Source organism: Sceloporus undulatus, chromosome 8 (assembly GCF_019175285.1).
Source record: "Sceloporus undulatus isolate JIND9_A2432 ecotype Alabama chromosome 8, SceUnd_v1.1, whole genome shotgun sequence".
Classification (NCBI taxonomy): domain Eukaryota; kingdom Metazoa; phylum Chordata; class Lepidosauria; order Squamata; family Phrynosomatidae; genus Sceloporus; species Sceloporus undulatus.
The window spans coordinates 744,707-764,065 of NC_056529.1; the positions used below are offsets into that span (position 1 = coordinate 744,707).

Sequence of the window (19,359 nt, forward strand, 5' to 3'; positions counted from 1 at the left end):
TCTATCTATCTATCTATCTATCTATCTATCTATCTATCTATCTATCTATCTAATCATCTTGATGGTGAAATGGGAAACACTTTCCCTGTCAGTTCAGTTCCCAAGCGGGATAAAGTTCCTCTTTTGTACTACAGCTTCCAGAATCTACACACCAGCATGGTCATGCAGTGTGGGGATTCTGGGAACTGTAATAGGTTCCCAGAATCCCTTTTCTGTGCTCTGCTCCAGCCATCTGTTTCAGGGACAATATAAATATTGTGTCTAAATTTTGTATATTTTAGATGCATATTTTATTACTGTTTGACACTGCTTTGAAACATTTGAATCTAAGCTGTTTGTGTGTGTGTGTGTTTTAAAAGTCCCCAGTCCTCTTAGAAAAAGTTGTTTAAAAACATTTTTGGGTTATTCTTAGTAGCTGGAACTAATTTGAGGGATTTTTATGTATCATGTTTCAGCTGTTGGATTTGTTGTGGGTGTATCACCAGTGCCCATATTTTTAAATATTTAACTGCAATTTGGTTAGATATTTGACAAACCTGGAAGAATCCCAGGTGAATGAATATCCCAGCCCCAAAAGAAATCTGAGCCTTGCCTACCTAACAGGGTTTGTGTGAGGATAAAGTAAGGAGGCAATGAATCAATATATGTTGCTTTGAGCTCAGCACAGCAAAGTTGGAATATAAGAAATCAATGAGATAGATGGAGCTTATGAGTTTTCTCCTTTGTGGAAAAAAAGACATTTAAATCAGCCTTTTGCATCATACTTCTAAAATAACTAGAATACTGTACTGCTAACTTGTTTGTCCTTGCAAACTGGATTTAGACATTTTTGGTATCAAAGAGTGAAACCCCAACAAAACTTGAAGAGCCCCTTTCGATCTGCTTGCTTGGCTGTGATTTTTCACTCCCTCTTGTTAGCCAATTAATAAAATGGCTTAAATTGGTTGTTCCTTTCCAGATGCCCACAGTCTTGACTCCAGCCGGTACGCCATAATTGGTGCAGACCTCCGAGAACTCCCAAAGCTCGAGGAGAACCTGAAGAAATGCAACATGGATCCACAGTAAGATAGTGATCCAAAGGCACCTCTCTTTTTAAAAAGCCGTAACAATGGGTCATGTTGTCCAGATGGGATGAGACAGAAAACTGCCCCAGAACTTTATGGCCAGGATTGGGTACAGCATCTTCCCTCGTTCAGCAGTGGCCCTTCAGAAGATCTGCTCTTTTTAGCCGACAGCTTTGCAGAGGACTTGTGGAAACATGTGAAGCCAGATTGCCCAAAGGGCATATCTTAAGGTGTCAAGCATAATAACAACAGTAATACTCACAGTAATAACAACAGTGTTTATTTATAACCCCACCACCCCAGCTTCCTCCATCACTGGATAAAAAATATGGTCTGGGATCTGCAGAAGCCTCAGAGGCACATGGTTGCCATTTTTAATGCTTCTTCCCTGCAGGGTTGGGATATGTGTATGTTCAGAGTGGCCTTTTGCGACCCACTGAACTCTGGTTGCAGGTAGGGAAAGGGAAAGATATGTCTCCTTCCCAGTCAGGCCTTGGAAGGAAGACCACCTGCTGGGGATGCTTTCTTTGGAGATCCTGGACACATCAAGGGGTTGGAAGTGATGGCCCCTAAAGATCCTTCCAGCCATAGAATTCTAATATAGGGTTGCCCATCTCTGTTCCATTTTTTCTGTTTGATACTGTATGAATCCCTCCTTAAAGGTAAGAGAAGAGCTGCTCCTTCCTCCTCCCCACTGTATGATGTGCCCTGGGCTCCCCTATACCAGCCCAAGTTTTTGGCTTCTCTGTTTCACTGGGAGAGAGAGGCACAGGGAAGTCACCCCGAATGGCATTGTGACGTGAGAGCTGCAGGCTGCCAGGGAATGGGTTTGTAGGCGACGCAAGCAGCACAGAGCGGCATTGATATGCTGAGCCTTTCATCCCACTGGCTGCTCTGCCACCCACCCACCCACACAGCTTTCAAGCGCAGGTTTCCTTTGGCTTCTAGCTGTTCGTATTTTGGGGAGTGGGGGTGGGAGCTATCAGTATTTAAAAATAACCCCGCAGGCAAAAATTACTCAGTTGTTTGCATGGCAGTTGGGTTTGTGTCAGGGTATAGTTCCTGGATTGCAGGGATAGTGAGGAGAGGGCAGCTGGCTAGCCAAAGCCCTTGCCCTTTTGGCATCTTTGGAACACAGACCCCACGAACTGGATGGATTTATTTCTCTTTGAAAGCAACCTCCAGCCCTACCTCCCCTCAGGGTGCAACTTACTGGGCAGGTAAGGCAGTTTCTTTCTCAGATTGGTGTGTCACTCTGAACACACCTTATCTGGTTTTGGAAGCTAAACTATGGCCTGTTACACACTGCCAAAATAAAGCTGCTTCGGGTCTCTTTGGAGGTATGCTGTTTAAATGATGCATGCATCCTAAGAATCCGGAAGCTGCAGCAAAGCAATGCTTAGGAATGGAGTGTGGCTTTGGCGCGACCTCCGGACCCTTAGGACCCATGCATCATTTAAATAGCATACTTCCAAAGAGACCTGAAGCAGCTTTATTTTGGCAGTCTGTAACAGGCCATGGTCAGGCCTGGTTAATACAGTACTGGATGGTAGACCACCTGGAGGGAACACTGGAGATCTCCAGCTAAGACTAAGAACATATGGCTTCCAGTCAGAATTGGCAATACTTGGCTATAGGGTAGCATTTTCAACTTTGTTCCCAATTATCCAGAATTAAAAATAGGCAGTTTGACAATGGCTTGCTCTCCTGAAGTGCCTCTTGGGGCCTCTTTGTCATTGGCCAGAAAGCCACAGGTTCCTGGATTTACACAGGACCGTGCTTAAAAATATGTATTGTGTGTGAGTGTGTCAGAAGCAACCTTGTCTGGAATCACAGCCCTTTAAATGTCAGAGCAGGGCTTTAGAAGGATACCTGGTTTGAAGTAGTCCCCCTGCCCCCTGATGTGGTGCTTGTATTTGGAACGATCCTCTCTATACAGAAAGCCACCTTTCTCTCCTTTGGACTTTTGGGAATCATGAGTGCCCAGAGAAGAAAACTTTCCTGACTCTCCATTCTCTGCCCCTTTTTTCTCTCCCTTTCCAAGGTTACCGACTCTCGTGATGGCAGAATGTGTGCTAGTCTACATGTCCCCAGAACACTCTGTTTCTCTTCTCAAGTGGGTGTCTGGCATGTTCCCGACTGCCATGTTCATAAACTATGAGCAGGTAAGTGGAGGCATGGCAGTTTTCCTGCGCTCCCCACATGGCAGCCATCTTGGGTGCAAGTCCCACCTGTGACACAAGCAGGAGACGGAATCACCAGGCCAGAACCACAAGCCTTCAGGCATGCTTTGGGTTTAAGGTTGTCTCTGTGAGCTGGAGATTGCCAAAGGAAGCTTCCCAGGAACACATGGAGACCCAAGGGTATTTGTGTGCCCCTCTGTTTTGTCCCCTTTCCCCCCAAACAAACTGTGAAGTGCCTTTTTATTGGATGTTTGTAATTTTTTTTTGTTGAGAAGAACAGCTACTGAGTCAGAGATGGCTGAACTTCTGCAAATGGCACAGTGAGCAAAGTCTTATGTAACTTTATGAAATGTTAATCGCTTGACGCTTCGGCAGTGTTGGCGGCTTGAATAGAACTGCCAGTCTAATCTGCGTGAAAAGCAAGAACTACTGGATGGGGGTGGAAATATAGATAAGAGATTTGATACCCTAATCCTGAATACAAATCCAGGTGGAGGTAGGAATACCCACAGAGGATGGGTTGATAGTGTTTCCCTGGAAGACACTCTTTCAGAGAAGCAGGGAAAGTCCTATGATTTCTGAAGTCAACTGAATTGAACCTGGCAGCATAATAACTTGAGCATTGTGCTCTGTTGCCACTTGAATTTATTTCTCTTTTTAAATTATTTTTTTTATTTGATGTCCAACCAGTTAGGTAGAGCTTGATTTACAAACAGGGTTATGGGTCCTACCCATTGGAAACATCTCAATCCTTGTACAGAAGGGTCTTTTAATGGTGTGTGTGAGCCATTCTTTTATTTTGTTTGCATTCTTAAGCAACATTTAAATGTGTCAATGCAATCTTAAATTAGTGGTATTTTAATAGGATAGCTTTTTAATTGGGTTTTTAAAACCGTATAGATAGATAGATAGATAGATAGACAGATAGATTTACTATACTTTCTTTTAGTCTATGCTATGAGCAACCTTGTCTCCGTTTTGGGATGAAGGGAAAATATAAACTGAAAAAAGAAAGAAGTAAATGAATCCTATGTTAAGACAGCCCTGCTTTGCCTTTTTTGAGTCAAGGAAATACTAGTTTGTCTTGCTTCCAAACTGAGGTTGTTTTGTCCCTTTTTGTCAGTTGCCTTTTCCTCTGTCAGAACCTGGCCCACCAAAGCTTTACCAAAAGTCAAGTTGTAGAACTAAGTCTAAACTAGAAACTTTGTTGAATAAAAAAACAAAAAACAGTGGTATAATGTGCAGTACAAGACGTTATAGTCAGATCTAACTTATAATAACAATTTGGACATTTATAACCACAACTTATGGAAGAATCCCAGTTCTATATTAGGGTTCTGACATTCTGCCCCCTCAAGGAATATCTCGCATCTTTTAAAAGAACCATCTCTTAGGAATTAATAGCATTAGCACAACTTGAACTTTAACAATTGATCTTAACCGTAAGAATAAACACAATTTAAATCAAGTTATCCAACACAATAAACATACCAGCTCCCACCCCCCCAAGCGACTTGGTTCTGGTACAGAAGGCCTCCGCCACTCTCGGCGTCCTTCATCCTTAGGTCGCCTTCTACTTTCCCATCTAGGGTGGTGTCCGCCCTCCCGGGATTGTCGTTCTCGCAATTTCGGGGGATGTCCTCCATCCTCCTGCAGTCTTCTATTTCCCCATCTAGGGCGGTGTCCTCCAGCAATCACCTTCCTCCCCAACTCGCTGGATGTCCTCCATTTCTGGTTGGTCTCTTTTGGGCCACGGTGCCCACGTGTCAGTCTCCTTCCAGCCTCGCTCGGGGTCCTCCAGCCTTGGGTAGCCTCCTACTTCTGCTGCTAGGATGGTGTCCTCCAGTAATTGTCGTCCTCCCAACTTCATTGGAGGTCTTCCATCCTTCTGCAGTCTTCTACTTCCCCGTCGAGGGCAGTGTCCTCCGTCCTCCAGCAAATGTTTTCATCCCAAACTCGTTGGATGTCCTCCAATTCGGTTTGCTCTCTATTGCCTTCTGCCTTTCCATCTAGGGTGGTGTCTTCCACCCTCTCGGGACCGTCGTCCTCCCAAATTAGTTGGATGTCCTCCATCCTCCTGCAGTCTTTTGCCTCTCCGTCTAGGGTGGTGTCCTCCGTCATCCCGCAACCGTCTTCCTCCCCAACTTGCTGGATGTCCTCCCATTCTGATTGCTCTCTATCAGGCCACGGCTCCCACAGTGGAGTTTCCTGGTCTTCATAGACTCCTTTGTAGTCTCGTGCTACATCTTCCAATTGCACATAGATATCGACCACCACCACTCTTCCAGGGTCTTCTGTTGGAATCCCCAAGCCCGGGAGTGCAGCTCGGAATAGACTCCGAGGCCCTTCAATCCTATGGAGCCTGGATGCCCCAAAGGTCCCACCTCTATTCAGATTTAGGGTATCACTCCCAGGGACACCCTTCCCCGTCCTTGCCAGCTCACAGTCTTTTGAGTCCCTCAAAGCCCAAGAATAATCTTCGTACCTTTGTCCATAATCTTTATCGCAGGCTGCCATCAAAGGTCTGCCGAAACACTCCCTCCTGTTTCGCCTGGCACCCGTGTTTCCAACCTTCCTCCGAAGAGTCAAATTCCTCTGGCTCTGGCAGTTCACTCCCCCACGACACCAGCTCGTCTCGTTGGGAGAATCGCTTGGTTGGGGTCGCCTCCAGTTCAACCCCGGTTGGTTCCTTTCTAATTTGGGGAAGCGGAGCTCTGCCCCTCTTACTCCCATCTTGTATTCCAGCCTCAGCCCGGCTCTCCAGTCTGTCCTGACTTGTATCCTCAGTCCATCTGGGCTTCTGCAATCCCTCCGCCTTGAGGGTCTTTCCCTTTTGATCCTGGATCTCTCTCTTGAAATCCAACACAAGACTCCACATCTCTGCAATGTACTCATGCTGCTCTTTCACGTCCCGCAAAGTCTGCTCTCGCTCCGCCATTCCTGGTGAGGTGGGTGTCCTTGTCGACTGTTCGAGTCGGTCCCCACACTTTAGTCTCTGTCTTTGCCTCCTCGGCGAGAGAGCTCCACCCGGGGGAGGATCTCAGCTCAGTCCTGAGTCTCAGGTCCTGTCTTGAACCCGGGTGCGTTCCACTTGATTGAAGTCCCGGACCTTCTGCTCCAGTCATGGAGTGAAGGTCCAGTACTCATGGTTCTCCATCTCCCAGCACCGGCGTGGTTGCTGTCACGGAAAAAGTGTAAGGTATTGAGGTCAGAATGAGGCCCTCGTGGTTTTCACGGCTTGCCTCGGTTGTTCAAATCCTCTATAGAGGAGATCTGTCTAACTGTCAGAACCTGGCCCACCAAAGCTTTATCAAAAGTCAAGTTGTATAACTAAGTCTAAACTAGAAACTTTATTGAAATAAAAAAAACAATGGTATAATGTGCAGTACAAGACATTATAGTCAGATTAACTTATAATAACAATTTGGCCATTTATAACCACAATTTATGGAAGAATCCCAATTCTATATTAGGGTTCTGACACTCTCCTCTTCTGGCCTGTAAGGTTTCACTTACTCACAAGGGCTAGAATCCTGCTTTTGAAATCCCAGTGCAGATGAAGTGGATGCTCTAATGTTGTTGATTTCCATGTGGGACCCAAGGGCGAGGTTTGTACAGTGTAGCTGAGATCCCCTTTGACCATGGTGGAATAGAAATCTCTCCCAGCATATTTCCATGGGAGGGTTGGTTGAGGAGGGCAGGAGGATCTTTGCTTTGGTGAACTGGTAACTTTTTTGCCTGGAGCTCTTTCACTCCTTTTACGTACCTGGGAAAGAACTGTTGCACAAGGAGGTGCTGAATACCTGCTTGTGCAAAGGAGTAAAAAAAAAGACATAAACATGCACATCCTCCATTTACTCAGGTGTAAGTCACCAAGAGGATTGGGGTCTCTGGATGTAGTTCTCAAAGGGGGATTGCAGGAATCAAGGAGATGGGGGGCAAATTAGTATGTGGGCCTAAAGGTGAACGAGTTGAGAGTTTGGTGCTGTTTTTGAGCAAAAGTAAAAGAGTGTTTTGCATATATGGCTCTCTTTCAACCCTCTCTCCTGCCTTCTCTCCAGGTGAACATGTCTGACCGCTTTGGACAGATCATGATCGAGAATTTACAGAGCCGAAAATGCAGCCTAGCTGGAGTGGAAGCCTGCAAATCTCTGGAGACCCAGGTCAGGTCTTGAGGATGGGAGGCCTTCAGACTAAACCACATTCCAGCAAGGGGGGAATGGGGCTCCTTTCATTGTCCTCCTCTCCAATGGTTCGCTGCCCCACCATTGGCTCTCCACCACATAATTATGACTGTTTCACAGTGACCTTTGTATTGGGAAGTCCCTATACTGAAGAGAAAAGAACTGGCCCTACTACCTTAGATTGAGGAATATATAATCTGTTTCAAATTCAAGCCAAACAAATTGGAAAGTTGAGACACACCTCAGAGCTGTGAAGGGGGAAAATTAACATTTCAAGGTCCGTGAATGGCGTGATAGTAGAGGGGGTTTAGCATCTTATTTAATAATACAGTGCCATATTCTGAATAAATCTGGCCAAGGAAACCCTTGGAGAGGATCACCATAAGTGCCATCTTGAAGGCACACAATAGCAACAGTACTTAATTCTTACAAAAACATGCAGTGGCATTAATTGAGCAGCAAACGACTGAGATTCAACACCCCAATAAGGGGCAAGTGCTATTTCCAAACTCTGTATGTCACTTGTCCTTTGTATCTTTCATCGGCAGAATGTGTCACAGTGTTTTGGAACATGGCTCAGAATGTTTGGTACGTGTTTAGCTTAAAATCACTAAGGGTTTACAACACTTTCTGTATCTAAGCAGACTTTTTTCTTCAGGATGGCTCTGGCTGACTTTATGCCTTTTATTCCTGTACTACTCCCTCTTTGTCCTGCCAATGGAGAACCTTTTAAAAACTCTTTTCGCTGTGTTTCCCTTTCAGAAAGAACGATACCTACACAATGGCTGGGAGAGAGCAAATGCCATAGACATGGTGATGGTCTACAATTGCTTGCCACCAGATGACATCAAAAGGTGAACGCCTCCTTCTCCTCCTGTACCAATGGGAACTCAAAGTCCTTGACTGTCATTTCTCTTGATGAATTCAAACTATTTCTACACCCTGCTGGTTAGGACAAGCCTTAACAAGGCCTGCAGTGTTCAGCATTAAACAATGTCACGTGCCAGAATGGTCAGTGCTGAGATGTACTTTTCGTTGCAGCCTGTAAACAGAACTAGACTTACAGTGTATCCCTTCTAGGACATTGTCAGCTGCTGTGTAGTAAACAATGGCCTAAATTCAATCTCTGATCCCAGCTAGAATAAAGCCATTAAATCAATTGCTGGAAGATAAAGTTACACTTATATAAATCCTCTTGATTTGCTCTAGTTGAGCCACCAATTTGTTTAAGACCAGGTGGTGTAATGGTTGGAATGTCGGGCTAGAGAAGCTGAGAGACCAGAGCTCAAATTGCCACTCAGCCATGAAAACTCATTGGGGTGATCCTCTTTTATGCTTTTTTTCAGTATCAGTTATTGTCTCATCCCCATCTCACCCAGTAGTCAGGTCACTCTTGAAATGTTTTGGGCTTTTAGCTTCACACTCTTGTCTCATCCTTTCCAAAGCACTCAGATGCCGGAGTTTCAGAACTTGTTCTCGCAACAACCAGTTACATTGCCAAGTTGGGCTTTAGAACCCAAGACCTCCCTGGTTCTGCTCCCAGGGCACACAGGGTTAGAAAGTATTTTTCCTTGGGTTTACACTTGGTATCTGCTTGTATTCATTGCCATATTTCCTCTCCTATTTGTTCCAGGATAGAGGCACTCGAATTCCTTGACGAGAAAGAACTGCTGGAGCAGCTCATGCAACACTACTGTCTGTCCTGGGCTACCAAGGACTCCCAGAACTTGGGTATGGTCCCTCTACTCAGCTGCCTTTATGTCCTGGTTGGGAGTCTTGCCAGGCCTGCAGCATGTCCCATGCCTGCTATCTTGGGGATAGTCCTGGTCCCACCCAGCCACCATCCCAGCCCCACATGGTTGCTTGTTTAAAGGGACTACTCAAGTGTAGTCAGGGCCTGAAGTTGCCTACCCCTGCCCTATGTGTTGTTCATGTTCAGTTGGATCACTCAGAGGGCTGGGGAATCAATAGGAGACCCCCAATGGGATGCATGGATACCTGTGCCCTTCCCTTGGTTCTTCAAATTAAGGAGCTGATCCTGTGAGTGAAACTCGCCTTGCCAGCTAACTGGGACCCCTTAGGCAAGGTGAATCCTCACATATAAGGAAGAGGGCCTAGAAAGGGAAATATTTGAGTCTCCCTGATGGGAAAAAGCGTGCCTGAACGTCACCCTTCCCAGTATCTGCTTTTAGCTTGCCAGTGCTTGCAAAGACTCTTGATCTGCCCATTGGTACCTCCATTTTAAATCCAGAGTGAACCATTGAACTCTCTTCCTTCCCTCTCTTCCTCCCACAGGTCTGTCAGAAATTGCTCTGTAACACTTTTACTCCAGTGGAGCTCCCCGTGAACCTGCTGCCTCTTCCCCATTGGGGCTCTGCATGCGTCTGCTCCAGCCAGCAATTCCCCACTGATGATGTCTTCTAGAAAAGGTCAACAGCGGAGCCTTTGTGGGGGTGGCCCTCCCATTCATTCCCTCACTGACAGCATCCGGCAGCCTTTTTTTGAATAAAAAGATCACCTTTTTGTTGGCAGCTGAATAATGAAAGCGTCTCTCCCCCTTTTTCAGGGACCTGTGGAACACTTTCCGTTTTGTTCGTTTTCTTAAATTATTATGAAGTGAAACAGTGTCTTGGTGCGCATGTGAAAGTAGGCTCACCCTGCATTGCCTGCGGACTTGGTCTCACTGAGTGACTAGGAACTGGACTGGGCAGTGACTGGGGGGACATGGGGTGATATCTCAGCAGAAACATTGTTTTCAGCCATTCCCAATGGCTACCCTTCCTTCCCCATCTCTTTTCATTTTGTGGTATGGCTGCTCCTGGGATGTATTTATCCAGCCCCTCCTGCCTCAGTGGGAACCATTTTCCCTCTCTGTGCCTTTGGTCAGCCTTTTTCAAGGGAGAGCAGCTGTGTTCCAGAAGGACTCCTGCTGTTTGCCAAGACAAGGAAGGAGTGTTTGGCATTGGACCTGGCTTCTCCCTCCCTCCAGCTGTACTAAAACACACACTCATCCTGCCTCCAGCAAGGGTTAATAAATGGTGGGTTGTGTGTGTGTATGTGTGTTTTTAAATGCAGCGTTTGTGCCTTCTTTCCAGTTCTCTCATGTTAGTTTCGGTCTAAAATTGTGGGTGGTAATCATACATCTTTCCAGTCTGTCAGGGGCTGGTGCCATATTTACTTTCCTGACAACTCTGTGGACCAGCGGCTGATGGCTCATGGACTGGCACCAGCTCAAGAGGGCAGTTGTCTGAAGCTGGGAAGAGTTGTCCAAGGGACAGTTATGTGGCTGCATCTTTCCTGCTATGGGGCAAGTTCTCCTCTAAGGCATGGAACGGGCAAACCCTCCTATTTTTCCTCTGTTGTGGTGTGTGCGTTGTGGCATGCATCAAGGTCACAGGTTGTGGGGCAAGCACAATGTTCCAACAATAACACCTGCATTACAGCTTCAGTATACAATCATTGTTCCGACTCATACGAAGCCAGGTACTTTTGCTAATTATTAAAAATCAGCTTTACTTTGTATCTTTTTCTTTTCAATGCCTACCACTTCCCATCTGCAGTCTAGCCATCACTGCCTCTTTTTTTAGTAAGAACTTCTGCAGGGAGTTGATCTTCTATCCCCATTATTTTCCAAAATACATTTTTGCAAAACGGGTTGGCATGCTGATAAACCCTTTTTTATTCGAACAGCAGGCAGCTGCTGCCAAATTCTCCCAGCTTTTTATCAGCCTGAGAACTGAGGTTGCACATTTCTCAACTGATGGTTTTGGCTTGTTAATCTCCTTACCTCCACTTGTATAATAAGGTTGTGAACTTCGGAGGGGCCCTCACCTGTTGAGGGAGGTACAGCATCCGATGCTGAGACCTCAGCTCCCAGTTATGGAAGGCCACTGTTTATGGAGATTAGAGAGAGAGAAAGAGATGTTTGGTGTGCGGTAACAAGAGGCCCTTGGTGTCTTCTTGTTGTTATGGTTATGTATCATCAAGTTGTTTCTGGTTATGGTGACTTTGGGTTCATCAGATGTTCCCAACATTTCAGAGTGAAAACTGGGACCCATGAGGCCAAGCAACATTGAAGTGTGGTTAACGGGGTTAGGGTTATTAATCAAGATGAACATACAAACTAGGAGAGGCTGCAGCAGTTTGCTTTTACCTGAGCCTCCTGGGAACAACCAGATTCCACTCCCTCCTTTCCTTTCCTCTCCCTGAGTTAATTGAGGGATAATAGCTTTTGTACTTTGAACTCAGTTTGCAGCAATATATATCCTACCTTTCTCCTAGTACAAGACTCAAGGCAGTTGGAGGATATGGCACATGCTGGCTGTGGGATTCTGGGAGCTGGAGTGCAAAAAAGGAACACTTCCAAACTCTAGCTTTTATGCCAGAACCCAGCATTTGCAATGCTCTGTAGGACTGGTTGGTTGCCAGTTTCTCAAAAATGCGTGATTCCCTTGCGTGAAGGTCTGGCTGGGGTCTGCTTAGTAACTGGAACAGTCCTTGTTTTGGCCAGGTGATGCTGCTTGCCTTTGAGATTTGGGGATTGTGTAGAGCCAGGAATGGGTAAACTGGGATTTGGGTTGCCATGGAGAAGTGTGGAAGTCCCCCTCACATGTGCCAGCTTTAGCTTCTAAACAGCTCTTTGCAGATTCATCCTGACAGCTTTGGCCTCCTCTTTTGACACAAGGTGTGTGTGTATACAGGGTATGTTTTGCTCCAGGCTTCCTGAGAAAATGGCATTTAAGCCTCCTTCCTTCCTTCCTTCCTTCCTGATGTGCGGTGACTATTATCTGCAGACTTCAAGGGCCTTTCAAGGAGAGGCTGGTTTTTCTGTTCCCTCCTTTGCAGAATTCCCCATCTGAATCCTGACCTCCCAGGGACTCTCCAGCTGTTCTGATGCTGGAAGGGTTTTCTAGGCAGATCTCTCTCTCTACAAAGATCACCCCTGCGCCATGCTGCTGCTAAGTAGCACTTCACAGGATTTGCTGTTGCTGCTGCTGCTTTGAATACATCTCTTTCTGGCCTCTTTGTTTTTGCTGGGAGCCCCCTGTACTTATCAGCTACCAAAATAGCAACACTGCAGAGCGCGGCGTCCCCAGCAAAACTCTGCCTTCTGTAAGCCTCTATTACATAATTCCTGGAAAAAAACATCAGAGGCTCTTTTTGGGCATCTCAAAGGCAAATGAGAGAGCTTTCGCGGAGGGCAGTTGCCGGTTTCACCATCAGAGCTGCCTTTCATTGGAAGGTGTGAGTGTGTGTGAATATACACTGGCACGTTGTTGTAGAGAGGAAGGAGTTGTGTGTAGTGAGAGTTGAATGAAGTGAAATGCAAACAAAAGATGGTTGCAACCAGGGCTGTGTAGCTACAGGACCGGAGTCAAAATGAGGACATTGCCTCTCCAAAAAAGAATTCTTCCCATCCCCATGAAATGTCTCTTGGGTCCCTAAATTTCTGGCAGGAAACTTCAGTTGAGCATTTGGAGATACGTCCCTCCATGCATTGGAGGAAGGAGACCAGGTCTACGAAAGCTTATGCTACAACTTCTTCCCTTTGCATTTGGAAATACAGATCAAGAAGGTTATTGACAGGCTGAATGGTGTCCAAAGGTATGGAAATCAAAATCCCTATTAGGAATGGCTTTGGGATCTGAGTCCATTCAGCCTGGAAAGAGAAGACTAAAAGGTGACATGATGGTTGCCTTTAAATATTTGAAGGGATGGAGACCAGGGTTTGCACGTTCAAACAATAAAATACATTTAAAAGGGGGGAAATGTTTAAAACACTTTCAAACAATACAGTGCCCCCCCCCCCCCCGCCCATTCTTCAAAATGTATTCTGAACAATCCTGACACTCCGGTTGAGGACAAAGGGATTTTTTAAAAACCCAAAACACCAGATGGTAAATATAGGCCATTAAATATAATGTTTACACACACTAAAATCTAACTTTAAAGGAGTGTGACTTTCAATTTGAACCCAGGTCTTTGTTTCTTGTATTTATCCTATGAAGGTTTGGTGTGTTTTATATCAGGTTCTGAGATGATCCTATCACAATTTGCTCTCTCTTGGAGAAAATTCTTTCATATTTCTGCGGCAAATGCTTTGGGGGCCCAGGAGGCCAATTCGGTACATCACCTTCGTGGAAAATTCCTCCCGCCTTTATGTCCCTCTATAAAAAAATCAATTGGTTTTCTAATAATACCTGTAAATTTTCATAGAGATCTCATAAACCAGCATACCTGCTCTGCAATCTATTTTTGGGTGCTCTCACCGAACAAGGGTTGTGCAACCTTTGGAGAGTCATTAACTGGGTCCAAGATCAATGGACACGAAGATAAGACGAGGTCAGGGGAGTTTGGCAGCGCTCTTTATCACCACCACCTTTTAAAGCAGGGTTTTGAAAAAGGGAAATATGTCAGCTATTATCCTGGTAGAAGACGTCAGGAATCTCACCAGTGTATGCGAAGGAGGGGGAGATGTCAGACAAGGGTGAGGGGAACATGAGCCTTACAAGTACTAATGATCATAAAATCATAGAGTTGGGAGGGACTCCAAGGGCCATCCAGTCCAACCCCATTCTGCCATGCAGGAATTTCCAATGAAAGCATCCCCATTGACAGATGGCCATCCAGCCTCTGTTTAAAGACCTCCAAAGAAGGAGACTCCACCAAAATCTCCGAGGAAGGAGTGTGTTCCACTGTCAAACAGCCCTTACTCTCAGGAAGTTCTTCCTAATGTTGAGGTGGAATCTCTTTTCCTGTAGCTTGCATCTATTGCTCTAGATCCTGTCATCTGGAGCAGCAGAAAACAAGCTTGCTCCCTCCTCAATATGACATCCCTTCAAATATTTAAACAGGGCTATCATATCACCTCTTAACCTTCTCTTCTCCAGGCTAAACATCCCCAGCTCCCTGAGTGGATCCTCATAGGGCAAGGTTTCCAGACCTTTCACCATTTTAGTCTCCCTCCTTTGGACACATGGCTCCAGTTTCTCAATGTCCTTTTTTAACTGTGGTGTCCAGAACTGGACACAATATTCCAGGTGGGGCCTGACCAGAGCAGAATACAGTGGCACTATTACTTCTCTTGATCTAGACACTATACTTTTATTGATGCAGCCTAAAATTGCATTGGCCTTTTTAACTGCCGCATCGCACTGTTCACTCATGTTCAACTTGTAGTCTACTTGGACTCCTAGATCCCTTTCACACGTAGTTTCATTCAGCCAGGTGTCCCCCATCCTATACAGTATCTGCATTTCATTTTTCTGCCCTAAGTGCAGTACCCTAAGTGTCATCATGTTAATCCAGGTCATAAGCCAGCTAAAAAGACCAGTGCGATTCTAGGCTTCATCAATAAAAGTATAGTGTCCACATCGTGGAAAGTCATAGTGCCACTCTATTCTGCTTTGGCCAGGCCTTATCTGGGATAATAATGTGTCCAGTTCTGGGTACCACAATTCAAAAAGGATGATGGCAAACTGGAGCATGTCCAGAGGAGGGCGACCAAAATGATAGAGTCTGGAAATATGATATTAAAATACTTCAGTCAAACCCTATTATTAATAACACAGTCAGAACCAGGGCTGGAAAGCTATTCTGGGCCTTGTGTATGAAATCTCCCAAAAGCAATACATCTCCATTGCAATTGGTAGCCCAAGATGTCTGCCATGGGGGAATGATAGATAGACAGATAAATATTTATTACAATCGCAGGCCAGCGTAATAACCACGGGGGGATGGAAATAATTGCATGCGAAAGACTCCTGAATTCCTCTGCGAGCGCTTAGGTTCATCCATAAACTCTCCTGCCTGAGTAAAAACTCTGCAAATGAGGACCGAATCAAGGAACTGTAACATAACACAAAAGAGCATCTGGAGTCCCAATCCGAAGAGGGTTGGCAAGCACAGCACGGCTGTTGATGGTGCGAAACAGAGTCCTAATGAAGCCATCCCCATTAATGGATGCTGCGATGATGTTCCCTTTGCTTCCCTAGCCGACGTTCTTGGCCTGGAGGAGAGGAGGCACAGAGTCTCCCTTTGGAAAGGAGACCAAGAAGAGGCAATTTCGAGAGAGATTTCGATGCTCCGGTGAAAGGTATGGGGTCTTCAGGCTGCTGTTTGGACCTATGAAGCTAGGCTTGGGTCAGGCAGCACTGCGAAATAGCATTGCCAGGTCTCTGGGCTTCGGCCAAAGTCTCATAGGATTGCTATGATTCTGTGTGTCTCTCTATGCAGGGAAGCAAATCTCAGCCCTGGAAAAAGAAGAAGGATTTAGATTTTCCTGCATGAGCAGCGGTGAGGATCCTGGGGCCCTCCAGATGGTGTTGGGTTGCAATTCCCAGCATCCAGGAACGCTGGGAGTTCATGCAACATCTGGAGGGCTGTGCCATTTCTAAGTGCTGTAAATGCTATATAATTGGAATGCTATAATTGAGGGTTTATTTGGCACAAAATGTGCATGTGGTTGATTTGAGTAGAAAGACAACATTTTCGGTGCAGTATTTTTTTTCTGTGCATAAATATTCTTTTCTACACAGAAAATACAGTGCCCTGTTCCGAAAATGCTGTTTTCCCTGCAAATTTCATGCAGAAAAGTCCTGAATTGTGAATAAACTTGGGAAACATTTTCAAAAATTTTCTTACAGCAGAAAAAAAATTACTCATTTCTCCTTTCAAAAGGAAACGTAATGATGTGTTATATCCCTAGTTATTGCCCTAGCCAGCAGACTCAGTGGTGATGGGAGTTGCAATCCAACAGCATCCAGAGGTTCGTAAAGGACTTCCCCTTTCGTTACAGATTAGGCTCCGGTCTCCATCATTGAAACAGATGGGATGCCAATGGAACTAAAGTAGGCAGTTTCCTAGGTCCCTGAACTGTTTCAAGTGAACATGTGTTCAGAAAAGGCTAGAGATCTGAAGCATCGCTCTTTGTGTACACTAACATTAATTTCCAATGCGTTATATTTATGCCGTTGTTTGATATAGGACCGGACCCTTCAGCCGCCTATATCCTGTAACGGCTGTTTGCTTAGGAGATAGTGCTCCAAATCTATATTGTCTGTCTCGGTCTCCAACGTATGCGCATACGCATATGCACACAATTTCTTTGCAATTATTCCTAAAGGTCCCACCCGCCATATCAGGCTTTGACTCTGAAATCTCAAGGAATGAGAAACTGTTGACTTAGCTGAGGAAAAAGACGCCAGCATAGCAAGGAAGGGAGAAGGTCAATGGTTGCACAAAGTGGCTCCCGGTTGACCCTCTCTAGGTTTTAGTCCAAGCTTTAAAGGCGGTGTCCAAGGTTATGAACCTATTTTGGAGTTTGATGGTGGAGGTGTTTTGCGACTGGAGGTTCTAGTCTAAAGGTTTTTCTGTCAGCCATTCTGCAGCCCAAGTGTTTGCGCTGTTGTCACAGCAGCTCTGGGTATATTTTCTGGGATGGACAAATATGTTCCCAAATCCCTTGCCTCTTGAAATACCCATCCTGTTGGTTTCTGGATTGCAAAGTACTATTAGGTGAAGAATCTGCAATGTTGTTGGAAACATAAGGACGCTTTATTGATCTCTGTGTGTTTTCTGGATGACGGCGGTGGCTCTCAGGGAGTGGGTCAGGTCACCCAGATCCTCAGCCTTGGTTCAAAAATCATTTCCCTCCCTCCTTTTCCAGATTCTGGTTCCCATTTTGATTCCTTCCATCCAAATGTACTGACAAGGACCAACAGACTGGCAAAGTCTCCAAGTTATGCTTCTCTAGTATGCAATGAATCATAACCTTGTGACCGTTGTGCATGAAATTGTGCATTCTCTGTGATGCCAAAGCCACAGATGCTGGTGCAATGTCAGGAATAATCTCTTCTAGAACATGGCCACATAGCCTGAAAAAAACCACAAAAATCGGTTGTGACCTTTGTTTTCTTCAGAGGCTGAGAGACTGTGTCACCCTCAAAGCGACTGAGTGGGTTTCCAAGGCTCAGTTGGGATCTAAAGGCTAGTTTCTCAGAGTCCAGCACTGAAACTTTCCCTTGCCTTTCCCTAAGGCTGAGAGAGTGTGATCTGCCCACTATCATCCACTGGGTTTCAAGGACTGAATACAGATTTGAACCCAGGTCTCCAGAGTCATGGTCGAACACTCAAACCACTATGCTATGCTGGCTCTTGCACCATATGCCAACCATTTCCTAATATTTTTTGACTATTCGTTCCATCTTGAATAAAATCATGATAAAGGATAAATCAGAATCAAGCAAATTTATCTATCTCCATAAATAAATTTGTTTAATTGACACATCTGTTGGGGAAAAGAAATCACTTGACAGCTTCAAACAAAGACTGGGAAGCACTGATCAAGTATCTAGAAAATGAATGGAGTCCAAATATGAAGATAGGTTTGGGATGAGACACACACACACACACACATATACACAAAAAATGTGATAGACATACTTGTTGCATTGCAACAGCTAGAGATAAAGGGATTTAAGAAGAATTTAAGAAACATAAGAGTCAGATTTACATGAAGAATACTGAAGTCTTCTCCATAATTGAGATAAAGAACCAGATATGCAAAAGAGTGAAGCAGATTTTGTTTGCCAGTGTCTTGTAGTATATTCATCGAATGGCATATATGGTTGTTTAATTTAGGACAGGATAGAGATAGTTTTAAGTGTTAATTGTATTGTACGTTTTATTGGGTATTGTATATTGGTGTTATTTTTTGTGGTTTGTTGATTTGTGTTGTTGTTGTTGTTTGCAGATATGTTTTTAATTTTAAAAAAGTGAATTAAACGAATTGCAGTGTATGGATATGAGGCTAAGGTGCATCCAAATGAAAAGACCTATGGAAAGCAGCCCCAGCATCCTCCCTGTTGAAACCCCCTTCTTGAGCTGCCAAAAGCCCTTTGCCTTTTTGGTGGAAGGAGAGCCGGGGAGGGAAAACCTTCCCATTCCTCTCCCGATGGAGCGAAGGCACCTCTTGTCTTATAAAAGAGGCATAAAAGCCTCCCATCTCAGCAGCTCCCAGGCTCTCCATCAACTTGATTGCAAAAGGCCAAAGCCACAGAAAGTCCAAAGAGAATGATGAAAATCGCAGGGAGAGGGATTTGTCTTGTCTCCCCTTTCCAACAGTTTTATGGCTTTGCTGCTGCTGCGTTTTATTGTTTTATGAAGGATGATGCGATGCGATGTGTTGTTTTCATTATATGATATTTTTTGGTATTAAAAGAAAAGAACATATACTATATTATAGGCTGCCCTGAAGTCTGCCAGGATGAAGGGTACTCTAGAAATTCCTTAAATTAATCTCTTTCACTTGCTATTTCTCTCTCTCTCTCTCTCTGCCCCTCAGTCATTTTGCAAAATACTAGAAAATAGAGAAGGAACACTAGAAAGCAAAGTATTGCTGGTTATGAGGTCGTACTGCAGCCACACTGCAGAAATAATCCAGTTCCATACCACTTTAAATGCTGGGGTTTGGTTCCAGGGCACCCCACAGACTGTAGTAATGGTGTAGTAAAAGGACATTGCTTATAGAAAATGGCAAAACCAAGGTTTGCTTTTTGGAATCTAAAAAAAGAATGTATAATTTCCAAGTTGTGCACCGTTGAATCCGGAATCCGTGAATGCAAAAAGCTGGCTGTAAAATCATTTAAAGGTTTAAAAGATAAAGCGCATGCATGCACACACACACACACACACACACCACATAAGAAACTCCCCATGAGCAATAATACATTAAAGGCATGTTTGAACATGCCTGGTGGGGAAAAGAGAGCCAAGAGAAATGCAAGGGAGCTCCAAAGGTTCGGAGCAGCTGCCGAGACGGCTGCAAATGCAGTTCATTACTCTCTGGCTGTGTTTTCTGCCTGTTTTGCTTGTGTTCCTGCAGACATGATACACACCCCCAACAAGAAACCTCCCTGAAGTTTCTTA

General features: G+C 44.9%; 1 protein-coding gene across 2 annotated transcripts in view; it reads left to right on the forward strand.

The window, feature by feature from the left end:
- Positions 1-10,501, forward strand: part of LCMT1 (leucine carboxyl methyltransferase 1) — a 17,500-nt gene extending 6,999 nt beyond the window's left edge. For both annotated transcript variants that reach the window (XM_042480757.1, XM_042480758.1), the window contains exons 6-11: positions 959-1,061; positions 3,109-3,229; positions 7,309-7,410; positions 8,194-8,285; positions 9,065-9,162; positions 9,727-10,501. In XM_042480757.1, coding sequence (XP_042336691.1) covers positions 959-1,061; positions 3,109-3,229; positions 7,309-7,410; positions 8,194-8,285; positions 9,065-9,162; positions 9,727-9,749 — 539 coding nt within the window. In that variant the 3' untranslated portion in view covers positions 9,750-10,501. The remainder of the gene's footprint in view (positions 1-958; positions 1,062-3,108; positions 3,230-7,308; positions 7,411-8,193; positions 8,286-9,064; positions 9,163-9,726) is intronic.
- Positions 10,502-19,359: the final 8,858 nt, after the last annotated feature.